Consider the following 14,136-nt stretch of genomic DNA (forward strand, 5'->3'; position numbering starts at 1 on the left):
ACCAGAGATATACATCAGCGACACAATGAGCAGGGCAACAGCACAATGTACAGGCAGAGGCACTGCCTATCAGCAGCATGCCATCTGTTCGCTACAGTAGGAACCACAAGATGTTGAACAGATCAATCAGGCAGACTACTTAAACGTCACAGTCACTGAAGTCCACGGTTCCCACATGTTGGCCATACCTGAAAGAGGAGACACCTTTCACAGTGAGAGAATACTGGATCTTTCGAGATGAGATCAGCGTGCAGAATGGCATCTTTTTCAGAGGTCAGAATGTCATTATCCCCAAATCACTAAGTCCAGAGATGCTTACTCACATACACTCCAGTCACGTTGGAGGTGATGCACGCTACTGCCAGGGACGTGAAACATTATACTGGCCAAACATGCAAGCAGAAATTAAAGACTTTGTCAGCAGCTGTACCACATGCAACGAGTACACTCATAAACAGGAAAAGGAAACCTTGATGTCGCACGAACTGCCCGCAAGGGCTTGGAAAATTATCAGCATGGACTTATTCAGCCACAGACAAAAGCACTATCTTCTCATTGTTGAGCACTACACTGACTTTTGAGAAATTGAACGGCTCCCTGACTTGTCTGCAGAGACAGTCATAAAGTGCTTCAAGGCGCAGTTTGCAAGGTAAGGCCAGCCTGACAAGGTCATCATGGACAATGGCCCACTGCACAGTTCAAGCGTTTCGCCTCAGAATGGGAGTTTGACTATGTGACCTCCACACCGAAAGGCAAATGGCAAGGCAGAGTCAGCTGTCAAGATTGCAAAAAAACCTGTGATGAAGGGCCTTGCGTGACAGCAACGACCCCTGGAAAGCCATCTTACAGTGGGGGAACACGCCCACCGAAACATGGACAGCAGTCCAGCGCAACTTCTGCTGTCCAGACCTCTGAAGACTACCATCCCCATAGCTAACAAGCTACTTGAGCCATGCGTCATGGTTGGTGTCACAGACAAACTGTGCCACAGAAAGCAGCTTATTAAGTGCTTCTACGACTGGACTGCTCGAGACATACCAGAGCTGGAGGTGGATGAAACTGCTGCCAGGAGACCACACAGGACTTTGGAGTCTGGGTACATGCCTACAGAGTGTTGCACCACGTTCTTACCTGGTGGCTCCCTCTATCGTCGCAATTGGGTGGATCTGCACGTAGCAGAGTAGACAACAAACCAGAACACGCCATTCACTCACCTAGATGAGCTGGATCTCAGTCCAGGCCTAAAGGCAAGGGGAGCAGAATTGAGACATGAGCCAACTGAAGGTGAGGCTTCTAGCCCACCAAGCTCTCCAGCTCGTGGCCCTAATCCTACCCCTGTCAGAGCCCATACTTACTCACGGGTGGGTGAACTGTGTAAGCCACCGGACAGGCTTACTCTGTAAGCAAGGGACTGTGGTAACTTGTCCTCTGTTTATATATAAAAAAATAAAAAAAAACTAAGAGGAAGATGACAATTGAAGTAAATAGAAAATGTAATGCTTTTTCAATTGTTATGACTTAACTGTTAAGAACTTAATGTTGTGCTGTTATGTTTGCACTTTCTATTGAAAAGGATGATGTTACGGAGTCTAGTTGATAGGTAATCGATAGCTGGGCTGTTCCCCAGACCCCGTATGTAGGGACATGTACAATGCTTGAACTTGACATTTGTGTCTGTCTTTATTATTTTACCCAACATATCATACTGAAACATGGACCATTATCATGCACCTGTCCCAAAACAGGGGCAGGGGAAAAAAGACATGTCATCCATGCACTTAAATAGCAAATGGAGGTTCATTGTTTAATGCCAGCCAGGTAGGCTATACTCCTGTTGTAAAGAGAAGCAATTTGCTTAATATTAGGAAAGTTGAGAAATTAATATTGTAAGCCTTTAGAAAGCTGATGGTATCCTCCTCTTTTTAATAGAGACCACCCCTCTGTTTTCTCACGCAATTGCATAGACTATACAAACGTTGCGCAACATGAGCTCATGGGCTCCCATGAAGTGTTCGATTAGATTTTCGATGACATTTGCATTGATGTCAGAGTGATTAGAGGGACAATAGAGTGCTGAGTACCAGGCAGTTAGCGTGTTTGGTAAGCTACTAATGACCATCAGCAGCATCAGAGCTTGGATAAGACTAATTACCGTGACTAAATGGTCAAGTGGAATTTGACTGCCTTCATGACTCATGACTGCTGGTGTGGCGGTAATATGGTCACCGTAACAGCCCTTGGCACACACTCATTTGCTTTAGTCTCTATTTGCTAGAAACGAAACTATGATAGTTGTTTGTAAAGTGAGGTAATATCAGCATAACTCACCCATTGGAAGATAATGTGGTCCATACAGTATAAAATCAGGACAGGTATCTAATCAGACACTCATTTGCTCTGTGTTGAAACTCAGAGACCACAAGATGGCTTTCTCTTGTCCAACTACGAGGTAAGTGATATCTCTCTAGCACCCTCTCTCTCTCATGACTGAAATGAGTCCTTGGTTCACCATCCAGGTCTTAAATATCTCTCTTAGGTATTGTTCATGAAAAAATGTATACAATTAAACTGTTGTCTTTTTTAAACCAGAATGGATCAGACCTCCTTGAAAATTAGGCTGCAGGGTTTGGAATGCCACTTCACCTGGAAGCTGGACTACAGCAGATCTAAACTTCAAAGCCTCAGAGAAACAATGATAGATATCAGCAACAGAGAGGGGGTTCAATATTCCTGGGAGGGTTATCTATACAACTTCCTGGCTTACCTACACTACGCTCTGGGCTTCACAGAGGACGCTCTTCATTGCCTGAAGAAGGCTGAAGAGGCCATTCGCCTAAACAGCCCAGACAACGTTGAGCTAAGTCTGGTGGTCCACTATGGGAACTTGGCCTGGGTGCACTATCACCAAGGGGAGCTATCAGAGAGCCAGACCTATGTGGAGAATGTGGGGAAACTATTGCGGGACAACCCCTCGCCCTGCCCAGGTGTAGTGTGGGGAGAAAGGGCCTGGACTTTGAATAAGTTTGATGTAAGCAAGAGGAAGGCAGCGCTATATTGCTTCCGGATGGCCTTAAAAGTGGATCCTGAGAACAAGGTGCTGCGCTGTGGCTACGCCATGGCATTTAATAAATCTGTTGATAGGAAAGACATTACCCCGAAGCTGCGATCTGAGATGTTGGAGCACCTACGGATTGCTAGAGAATTGGATCCAGAAGATTTGTACATCACAGTGATGTACCTGCAGAGGCTTGCAGAGAGTGGCCAGGTTGAGGAAGCATGTAAACTCGCAAAGGAAGTGATAGAGAAGCCTTTGGACAGCTTTGGTGGATTTGGAATCTTGCTAGATTTTTTCAAAGATTACATCTCTCATGATTCAAGCATTGACCTGGCAAGAAGGACCCTGGAGAGACACCCCAATTCACGCCAGCTGAAGAGGCATCTTGGGAAGTGTTACAAATGGAAGATTTTCTCCCTGGAAGAGAAAAGGAACCCAATGAGGCATATTCTGATTGAAAATGCAGTCAACCTTTATGAAGAGCTGGTCACACTCTACCCCAAATCCCTTGCAGTAAAACTGGAACTGACTGCCATGTACAAAGAATCTGGCAGAATTGATAGAGCAGATAAGATATTTGAGGACCTGCTTCTTGAAATAGAAGGAATGGAACCACAGGATTTACAAAAATTCTACAACTGGTATGCCCAATATTTGTTTTATGCCAAACAAGATGCTTCCAGGTCAATTGATATCCACAAGAAGGCAGTAGAGATTATGCTACCCACTGGCCAACGTGACAGCAGTGTTCGTGTTTTGTTGTCCGTTGTCCATAATGGAGGAGACAGAGCTGAGGAAATTGTTGACTTTCTGGATGGACTTGATGCAGAAGGTGCTGTCAGCCAGTTCTAGACCTTTTTTTCCAATAAAGGCTTGAATTAACCAGATCTGCCTGCCGAATAAGTCAAATTTGCATCACCTGTTTATGATTGATTAATGTGAAAAATATATTCACTATACCACTAGGACAAATCTAGGACAAGATTTTATTCAGTAACAATTCATTACTTTAGTATTAAAAATGTCTGTGCTTAATTTGGCTACTGGGATTTGCATGATCAACAATACTAAAACTAGAAAGTAAAAATTCAAGGCTGATTGAAAATCCTATAAATATGTAGGCCTAACATGACAAACATCTGTCTCAAATCCACATTTTCAATTGTGTCTGTAAAGGTTTACTGCAGACTAATGTAGTGTAGACAAACTAATATGTTATTCTTCAATATTGCATTATAGAGTAGAGAGGCCCTGTTTAGCCTTACAGACTGTCTATCCTGATAGGATCTTATTGCTTTTTTTTGTGGACCTGGCACAATAGATTCTGTTCCTGGTAAATATATTTAATGTCTAATATTGTAAGGTGTAATAAAAAGTTATTGTGAAAATAAAGGTATTATGTTCTATTCTATTATGTTAAGAGATCATTTATTAAAGAAATACATTAAAAGCAAACAATAACAAGTCATTTTATAATTATATACTACTATCCCAGTAGGTTACTAGAATTTCTTAATGCATAGATGTGGATATCCAGTTGAAATTGTACAACTAAATACATTAACTCTCATCAAGCTATGGTCTGAGTTTGATTGGTTATAAAGTCATGGATACGGTACAAGGTCAGGGTCAGCGTACACAGTCAGAGACAGAGAACACCACAATATAGCACAGAATGTTTCAATGGGAAGCAATGGGGGAATGAAGGGTGACTAGTATCAATTGACGTTAAAATACATCCATCACCTTCTCTGAAGTTGTTCCAGAAATCACAGTATCATTGCTGCTGTGAAACATTGGCCAATTTATTGCCAGTACTGTGCAGTATTTCAAAAATCCTTAAAGTACGGGACATTATTGAAGTAGACATTACACTACACACCTATTGAGCTCCTTGATTTTGTACAGTAGGCTACCCCTTCAGTTTTATTCAGACAACACTACTTCCCTTGCAATGGTTTGACGAAAACCAGGATTTTATCTCTGCAAGTCGCCACCTACTGTTTTAATAAAGACAACGCATCACTTCGCCAACGTCTCATGCATCACCAGTTCAGCATCCATAAATTTGCCCATGTCTCTTTTTTAGTCATTGATTGATTGACATGCAGAAGGCTGAAATACAGGCTCAGAGTTTTTCCTGGTCTGGTCAAGTAGTCAGGTAAAACTCTTGGCCTTAAACATTCTCAATCCAAGAATATGTGAACCCTGGGGTCATTTATTTACATTCTGTCCTGTACTCTTAGATCATATATCTTCTTTCTCTATTTGGTTATCTCTCCCCTAACCTAATGTAGCAGGCCTAACAGAAACGCCTGAAACTAGATTCCCCCAATATGCTGGTCTTGACAAAAATAAAGTAAAACTGTCAGGGTTCTCTTCTGCACTGTTCAACCAATTCTGTAAATGTGGACGAGTTAAAATTGAGTGTCGCTTTGTTAATGTCCAAAAGCGGATTCGACCTCACAGGCTCTCTTTCCATTTCTCCTGAAAATGGGAACATCTGGTTAGGGGACTCGGCAGAAGCACAGATTATCCATTATATTTACCAGATATTCCAGAGAGAAATATTAATGCCGTCTTTTTCTAGGCACACTCACTCCGGCATGGTTTGTTGGACAAAGCCTATGTGGAAATGAATGGTGTTTTTGGATTAACTGAAAATAAGGTCTGTAGTAAACACAGGTTTAGGAGAACTTATACGTTTTGTTCTATGAGATAATCTATCAACTAACTTCCCTTTGTGAATTTTTAAGCATTTATATGATTTGAAAAAGCACAAAGGCTTCATAATTCATAAAGGTCATGTTAACTGACATTATCTCACAGAACAAAACGTATAAGAACTCCTAAACTTGTGTTAACCTCAGACTTTATTTTCGGCATTTAACCCAGAACCCTATTCTTTCCCCATTCAAATGGCTGAACAAAATATTATGGATTTACTGATAAGATAGATGTTTCTCCGCCTTAACAATGTGAGTTGTTGTCCATATAGTGAAACGGCAGGCTGTCTAGCTCCCGCCTGTTGTTTCTTTGGATTGCTGGATACATGTGAATATTGTAAAACCTTTTTGAATATTTGATGAGGGTTGTTGACGTCAACTACCTGTATTCAATGGAGAGAAATGCTACGCTACTAGTCTCATTTCATAAATATGCATAGACATCTTGAGACAACTCCGATACAAAGTGTTTTATCTAAACGTTGCTAGGATATCACGTTTCCTACTTATATCAGTACAATTGTAACAACTTAAGCATTATGAAACTTCTATTAAATCAAATAAACCTCATGTAGAAAATAAGCCATAGATTTTTTTATTGACCAAATTCGACACTCTATGCAATTGACCTCCCTACAAAAACATCACCAGCTCAAGGGAGACAGATTTTCTGCTGAGTTGGGCCTCTCTCTTCCTCTTCCTCTCTGGCTGAACGAACCAAGAGTGACTCATTTCGGGGTTTAAGGACTACAACAACTACATTGTAGCGACCCGCACAGACAGCTGTGTGTTATGTGTTATGCTGTTCGTTGGTTTTGTTGTACTACCAGTACCCAGTGTTTGCGGGGTCCGACATGCCAGTCAACCGGCTATCTGCCAACCATGGGAATACCTGGAATGTTCTTGTGCCGGGCATCCTGATGGTTGGTGGAGCGTCAAGGGGGGGTGAAGCATTGCAAGTTTAAGGCCATGTTTAGCCATTGTTCTCTCTCTTATGTCTGGCCTTAGCAAGAGATTGTCACGGTTGTTTTATATGGGTATCCTTGATTTATTTGGCGTGGGCTACAGCCAAACAGTAGCCTGTGTTGAGTTAGGTTAATAAACCAGGAAGTAAACTGTCAGAAGTAAAAACATAGCTAAAAGTTAGCCAGCTAGCTAGCTGACTACCATGGCTAGCTAATGTATGTGAGAACGGGAATTTAAAATGCATAGAGGGAATACGAAAGTGAAGGTGGAGGTAGGGGACGATTATGGCCAAGGAGGTGCGTGTGCATGGACGTCAGAGGATCTGGCCGAGGTAATCACTAGAAGGGTGACCGCTAGAATGATTGCCGCTGAAGCGGACATGAGTGCTTTGTCGATTGTGCTTCGCGCAAATTCTGGTGGGCGGACCGAAGGGGTGACGTCAATGCTGCGGGACGAGGAATCTTGAGCTCAGGATGTAAACAAACATGGCGGCGCCCAGTCCCCGATTGTGTCCGTATCTGTTAAGACCCCGAAGTACTCTGGCAAGGCGAATTGGGAAGCTATTCATGCTCAGTTTGAATTGTTAGGTCATTTTGGGGGGTGGTCGACTTAAGATAGGACACTACAGTTGGCTTTGTGCCTCACAGATGATGCTCTGTCCTGTTTGATATTGATTAGCCGCGAGGACAGACGTGATTATGGGGCTTTAGTGGGAGCACTGAGGAGGCGCTTTGGACAGTGTGTATAGCCTGGGCGGCTGCGTTGCGAACTGAGTAATAGACGGAGGCAGCCTGGAGAGCCACTACAGGTGCTAGCTAATGACATTGAGAGCCTCTCTCTGCAGACATATGCTCACATGCCCCCCTCCATGCAGAGCGAGCTAGCACGGGGCCAGTTCATACAGGCGCTCTCTCCTACGGAGCTGCACATACAGACCCAGCTGGCTCATCTTGAGTCATTGCAGATAGCCTTGGAGATGGCTTTGGAGAGGGAGCTCGTGAGGCCTGGAGCTTCAGCTGGGGCTTCGGTGGGGGTGCAGGGAGACATACCCACTGTGCGGGCTGGGGGGCAGAGCAGCCCAGAGCTGGAAAAGCCTGCATGGGTGGCTGAAATAAATGAACTCAGTCATGCTGTGTTGCTACAGGTGGTACGCATCACATGCCCTGGTCCAATGGTCTGCTGAAGGTGTGGCCAGCAAGGCCATCTGTGCTGAGATTGCCCCAGGTCCCCCAGAGCTCAGGGAAATGGCTTGTGGTCCGCATAAACAGGGCAGTGCGGACCCCTGGCTCTTTTTCCCAACCACCACCATTGCCAGGAGGAGCCACCGGCACAGATGGGGGAGCAAGGCTCCACTTCCCCCAGAAGCAGATGGGGCCTGTTGTTGTGGTGGGCCGGACCTGTGTCGGGGACTTTTGTCATGTCCCTGTCACTATGGAGGGGGTGCCCTGCTCTGCCCTGGTGGACACTGGGTCCACAGTAACCCTGGTGAGGCCGGATATTGTGCCAGGTTGGACTCAGTTTGAGCCCACAACTGTGCAGCTTCGTACATTGACAGGTGAGCTGTCACCCATGAAAGGGAATAATGACTCTGACAGTAGGGGGCAGGACTGTACGTCATCTTGTGTGGGTGGCGGCTGTGCAGAACCCTTGTATCCTGGGGTTGGACTTTCTTAGGAGCACAGGCTGCCAGTTAGACTTAAATTGGGGCACACTGAGCTTCCAGGGAGGGCTGGCAGTCACCGTGGCCCCCTAATGTCACATTCACACAACCCAACTAGCCCCTTCCTCCAACAGTTAAAGCAGCAGAGACTCATGGCTGCCCCCCCTCCCTACCCCACATCTGTGTGTGACTTTTCCCCAGCACCTCTATCACTTACGGCTACGTGGTACATTCCCCCAGCTACCTACATCCCTCCGTGAGTCCGGGCTGCGCCCCCCCAGCCCAGCTACCCCAGATGGGAGAGGAGAGGACACTGTCTGCAGTGAAGGAGATATGGGGGAGGAACTGTGTTGGTCTTGACCGCGAGCAGCAGGAACAGTTGTGGCAGTTGCTGTTTTAATTCAGACAGTTTTGGAGTGAGGAAGATGTGGCGTTTGATGGACAGGGTGCTGTATGGTATCCCCTGACAGGAGTGTCTGGTGTACCTTCGATGACATCCTGGGCGCTACGGCGTGTGCTGGAGAAGGTGGCTGCCGCAGGCCTGAAGCTCCACCTCGAGAAGTGTCACTTCATGAGGAGAGAGGTGTCCTTCTTGGGCCACCAAGTGGGGAATGAGGGTATCAGCATCATGAAGGACAAAGTGGGGGCTGTCCGAGACTGGCCCACCCCCACCAACCAGCATCAGCTGAAGCACTTCCTGGGCCTGGCCTCATACTATAAGAGGTTTGTAAGGGGCTTCTCAAGCATCGTTACTCCCCAGAACCGCCTGCTGCTGAAGGACAAGGCCTTCACTTGGACAGTGGAGTGCAAGGAGGCCTTCAACACACTCAAACATGCACTGATCGAGGCCCCTGTGCTTGCCCCCCTGACCTCACCTTGCCCTTTATCCTGGACACAGGCACAAGCAATGTGGCCATGGGTGGGTTGCTGGCCCAGGTGGCACCAGAGGGGGAGAGAGTGGTGGCGTACCTCAGCAAAACATTCAACAAACATGAGTGCCGCTACTGTGTCACCCGGTGGGAGCTCCTGGCTGTTGTGGCTTCCATCAAACACTTCAAGTACTACCTGGGTGGCCTGCCCTTTACTGTAAGGACTGACCCCCACCTCCACACACAGCTCTCTCTCACGGCCCTCTCTCCACTCACAATTGCGGCACCCGTCTGCAGTACAGGGCCGACGGGACATGGCGTCGGTGTTGGAGTGGTGTGCCCTTGGCCTGTGTACCACTGTGAAGTCATACAGCTGAAGCTCCTCCAACCAGCGTGCAACCTTTGAAATACATGAGCGCAACTGAGACCACCGTGGGAAGAGGTGGCAGATCTCTCATTCACGACCAAAGGGTTGTGGTCAAAGTTTGAGAGACTGCGCCTGGCTGATGGCGTGCTACAGCGGGCATGGAAGGAGCCAGCTACGGGAGAGGAGAGGTGGCGGTCCCAAAAGCACTGCGGGAGGGTGTGGTTTCAGAGCACTCATGGGGGGGAGGACTGGACACTTTGGGGTCACAAAAACCCTCTGCCGCCTCCGTCATGGCTTTTACTGGGGGCAGCACAAGAGGGATGTGGAGTACTTTTGCCGCTGTGACAACTGCACAGTGAGAAAGCGCCCTTCAGGCCTTTCTCATGCTCAGCTCCAACAGTTCCCAGTGGGGGCTCCCATGGAGAGGGTGGGAGTGGATGTAGTTGGGCCATTCCCCACCACAGTCAGTGGAAACCGCTGGGTGCTCAAGGCTATGGACTATTTCACAAAATGGTCCGAAGCCTATGCTCTGCCTGACCAGGAGGCAGAGACCATTGTCGACACCCTGACAGCGAGGATGTTCAGCAGGTTTGGAGCTGCGGAGTCCATCCACAGCGACCAAGGCAGAAACTTTGAGTCCTGTGTGTTCGCCACCATGTGTGAGAGGCTGGGTATGCACAAGACCCGCACTACTCCTCTCCAACCTCAAAGTGATGGCCTTGTGGAGCGCTTCAACAAAACACTTGGACAGCAGCTGGCCATCGTCTTTGCCGGAGTATGCCTGGAGACTCCAGGACCACCTGGAGACAGCCCAAACCTTCACCAGAGAGCAGCTGGTGAATGCAGGTGTGAGGCAGAAGAGGAACTATTACATGAACACCCGGGGAAGGCACTTTGTGGCTGGGGAGCTGGTCTGGGTCTACAGCCCGCTGAGAAATAAAGGCAGATGCCCCAAGTTGGACAGCCACTGGGTGGGGCCCTGCAGCGTCCTGGAGAGGGTAGGGGAGGTTGTGTACCGGGTGCAGCTTTCTCCCAGGGGGAGAAAGGTGGCACTGCACCGGGACAGATTAGCCTATACAGAGGGGCCTCTTCTCCCCAAACCCCAGGGACCCCCACAATTCCCCTCTCTGGCAATGACATTCCCCAGGCGTCGCAGACAAGGCTCCAGACAGCCCACTCCCCCAGTCTCCCTCCCTGTGTCACCGTGTGTTCTCCGGAGCCACAGACTGTATTCCCCGTTCCCTTATCCTTGTCCACCTGCCTTCATCCCCTGGGCGCCAGAGGGGCAGGGTTGGCATTGGGGTGGAGCATCGCAAGTTTAAGGCCATGTTTAGCCATTGTTCTCTATCTTATATCTGGCCTTAACAAGTAATGTTCACGGTTGTTTTATACGGGTATCCTTGATTTATTTGGCGTGGGCTATGGCCGTGACCATCTCTCAACCTGTGTTGAGTTGGGTTAATAAACCGGGAATTCGTAAACTCCATCCTCTGTCTGGACAATTGTTTCTTAATAATCTAGCCAGGTCATTACAATATTTATAACTAACCCAAGATATGTATTCTGTGTTGTTTATAGTGGGAGCAAACGAAGCATAGTGGGCAGAACAAGCAAGGAGGTAGGCAAAGCCAAGCACAAACTAGTTAGATCCTATGTGCGCATTTTAGCAAGTATTTGCATATTTCTGTTTGGGAACGCCTGTGCTGTGAAGTGCGCGTGTGCATAAAGTCAATATGACCTTGCACTCCTAAACACCGCAATTTTTTTAACTTTAGCAAAAGCATCAAGTCTATAAAACTTAGTACACTGTGTTCGTAGCACATTTTAGTTTTGGGAACTTAAAAATATATTGAGATCAGATGTTCTATCGATGAGAAAATTTGCTGAATGCAGGCCCAGTTTCACCAGAGATACTTTAGAGGAGATGGGAAACTCCATTAAAATCGTAATAACACACATTTTGTACATTGCCCATGGGTGTGTTCATAAATTCCCTCTGGAGTGCCAGAGTGTGCTCAGAATGGCTCTGGGTGTTCATAAATTCAGAATGTTTTGCTCTTGGAGCATTCAGAGCGCACACTGCACACTCTTGCCGAGGACTAGAGTTGATCCGAGCGTTCTGACCTCACAACGGCAGTCAAGCACCCAAGCTGACAGGCTAACGTTGGTAAGCTTGGTAGCTACTTCTAGACAAAAATGAGAACACCTCACTCTGACCATTTTACTTACCCTGGAAGAGCTGGTTAAGCTGTATCCAGAGCATTTGTGACTAACTGATACTGGCAACAATTTAATTACACTTTTTTGCCGACATTTACTGGCACCGGCCATATTCAACGGGTGTTGAGCCTTCGTAAATTCATCAGTTATTCTGTGCTCTGGCACACTCAGACGAGAGTAGTCAGAGCTATCTAGCCAGAGCTATCTACCTCTATCGTAGTAGAAAGCCAGAGGGAATTTACGAATGCACCCCATGTGTCATCAATGGTCCGCGGGGTTCATTCTGGGCTATTTTGGGACAAGAAGAGGTATCCTTCAAGGAGTCACTGCGAGTCAATTGACCGCCAGCTCATAAATCCAACATTGCTATGAATTTCGTGAACATTGCAAATATTTTCCGAAGTTGTTCTCTGGAGTAACGTTGTCACACCCTGATCTGTTTCAACTGTCCTTGTGCTTGTCTCCACCCCCCTCCAGGTGTAGCCCATCTTCCCCATTATCCCTTGTGTATGTATACCTGTGTTTTCTGTCTGTCTATGCCAGTTCATCTTGCCCCACCTCTGGATTACCGACCTCTGCCTGAACCTGAGCCTGCCATCCTGTACCTTTCCCCCACTACTCTGGTTATCGACCCTTGCCTGCCTTGGGGTCCAAACATTGGCTGAACACCATGACCGGGCATTAGACAGTTTGCTGGAGCAATTCCACGGGTTGTCTGGGTTGCAGCCTACCACAGTGGTAACTCCACAGCCCCTCAGTAGTCTCATCGGTCACTCTATCTTCTCGGGAGCCCCGTTTACCCCCCCTGATTTAATGAAGCTTTAATGAAGCAATGTACAGAGGCCAGGTCATGAAGGAAGGCTTGTTTATTAAAGTTTTTATCAAGCGTCTATGACAAATCAGGACAGGTCATCATTGAGCAGCCATTACAAACACTGGTTGTAAAACAGTGATCACTAAGGTAATCACAGAAAACACCAGATTGTGAGGTTAACATCAAGGCGAGTAGCTTTCTCTGGTTGTTTGGAGTCATACCTTGTGGGATTGGTAATAATCTGAGAAAGAATTAGGGAGTCCCATTGCTTTAGGACTTGGTCAGGTGATTTAAGCATGTCCCAGTTTAGGTCACCTAGCAGGACAAATTCAGACTTAGTGTAAGGGGCCAAGAGAGAGCTTAGGGCAGGTAGGGTACAGGCTGGTGCTGATGGTGGACGATAACATGCAGCAACAATCAACAAAGAGCTATTTGAAAGTTTAATGCTTTCAGCAAATCAAATTGTTTGGGGAAAGACTTGGTAGAGACGACCGAGCACTGAAGGTGTTCCTTGGTAAAGATTGCCAATCCACCAGCTGTGGAAGATCTGTCTTGCCGAAAAAGGTTATAACCAGAAAGGTTAAAATCAGTGTTCAAAACACTCTTTCTTGACCACGTCTCAGTAATGACCAACACATCTGGATTGAAGCTGTGAACCCCCACTTTCAATTGATCAATTTTAGGTAATAAGCTTCTAGTGTTAACGTGCAGAAACCCAGGCTTTTACGAGAGCAGAACTCACTGAAACAGAGCACAAATCAGAATTGTGGCTAGCAACAGTAGATGTGCCAGGGTGTACATGCACATTTCCAGATATTATCAGCAGTAATACAATCAGGGCATGGCAGATGACATGGAGAGCTCTGCAGTGTTGATTTTTTAATGACATTTGAATGTGCATCAGATGGCAAGAAGATCATATTGTACGGCAATTTCATTAGGTAACATGAATACAAAGCCGGTGAGAGGTGGTTAGAAGCCATGTAACCAATAGAGAGTCAGAGTCCCGAGTGTGGAAACAAACATAGTTTGTCCCACGGTTGGGTAAACAAGCACGTTCATAGTCAAGAAAGCATGCAGGAGTCATGAGGCAAATAGCATAAAGCACAAGAAAAAATACAATGGCTTGGAGCTAGCCATTGAAAGTTCAAAGAGTCACTCACCCCAACAAAATAACTTGAGATAGTAGCTCTCTATGAGTCCAGTAGGCTATACAAATATATAAAATAAATCATTGGTAGACCTATACTAGTTAATTAAAGCATTTCTGAGTAAGCTCACATAATAAGCTTCACAAGTTAATTAACCTAACTAAAATTCTGATTAGTCCGAAGTCTGCAGTGTGTATGTGTGTAAGTGTGTGAGTGCTGGAGGCGAGCAAAAGCTCAGGAGAGAGGGGGGAGTGTGGCGGGGGTACCTGTGGCAAACAGGGGGAGACAGGCCAGGGCAGATGTTGAAC

The 14,136-nt window shown here is 46.5% G+C and overlaps 1 protein-coding gene across 1 annotated transcript; it reads left to right on the plus strand.

Annotated features, from left to right (window-relative positions):
- Positions 1-2,305: 2,305 nt before the first annotated feature.
- On the plus strand, positions 2,306-4,464 carry LOC106577092 (interferon-induced protein with tetratricopeptide repeats 1-like). The gene is made up of 2 exons (XM_014154815.2): positions 2,306-2,449; positions 2,590-4,464. The coding sequence occupies exons 1-2, from the start codon at positions 2,424-2,426 to the stop codon at positions 3,905-3,907; spliced, it is 1,344 nt and encodes a 447-aa protein (XP_014010290.1). The 5' UTR covers positions 2,306-2,423; the 3' UTR covers positions 3,908-4,464.
- Positions 4,465-14,136: the final 9,672 nt, after the last annotated feature.

This window comes from Salmo salar, chromosome ssa18 (genome assembly GCF_905237065.1).
Source record: "Salmo salar chromosome ssa18, Ssal_v3.1, whole genome shotgun sequence".
Lineage (NCBI taxonomy): Eukaryota > Metazoa > Chordata > Actinopteri > Salmoniformes > Salmonidae > Salmo > Salmo salar.

Coding starts and splice junctions, on each gene's coding strand:
- LOC106577092 (XM_014154815.2), top strand. CDS start 2,424: ATGGCTTTCTCTTGTCCAACTACGAG. Junction 2,450..2,589: donor TTCTCTTGTCCAACTACGAG/GTAAGTGATATC, acceptor TTTTTAAACCAG/AATGGATCAGACCTCCTTGA.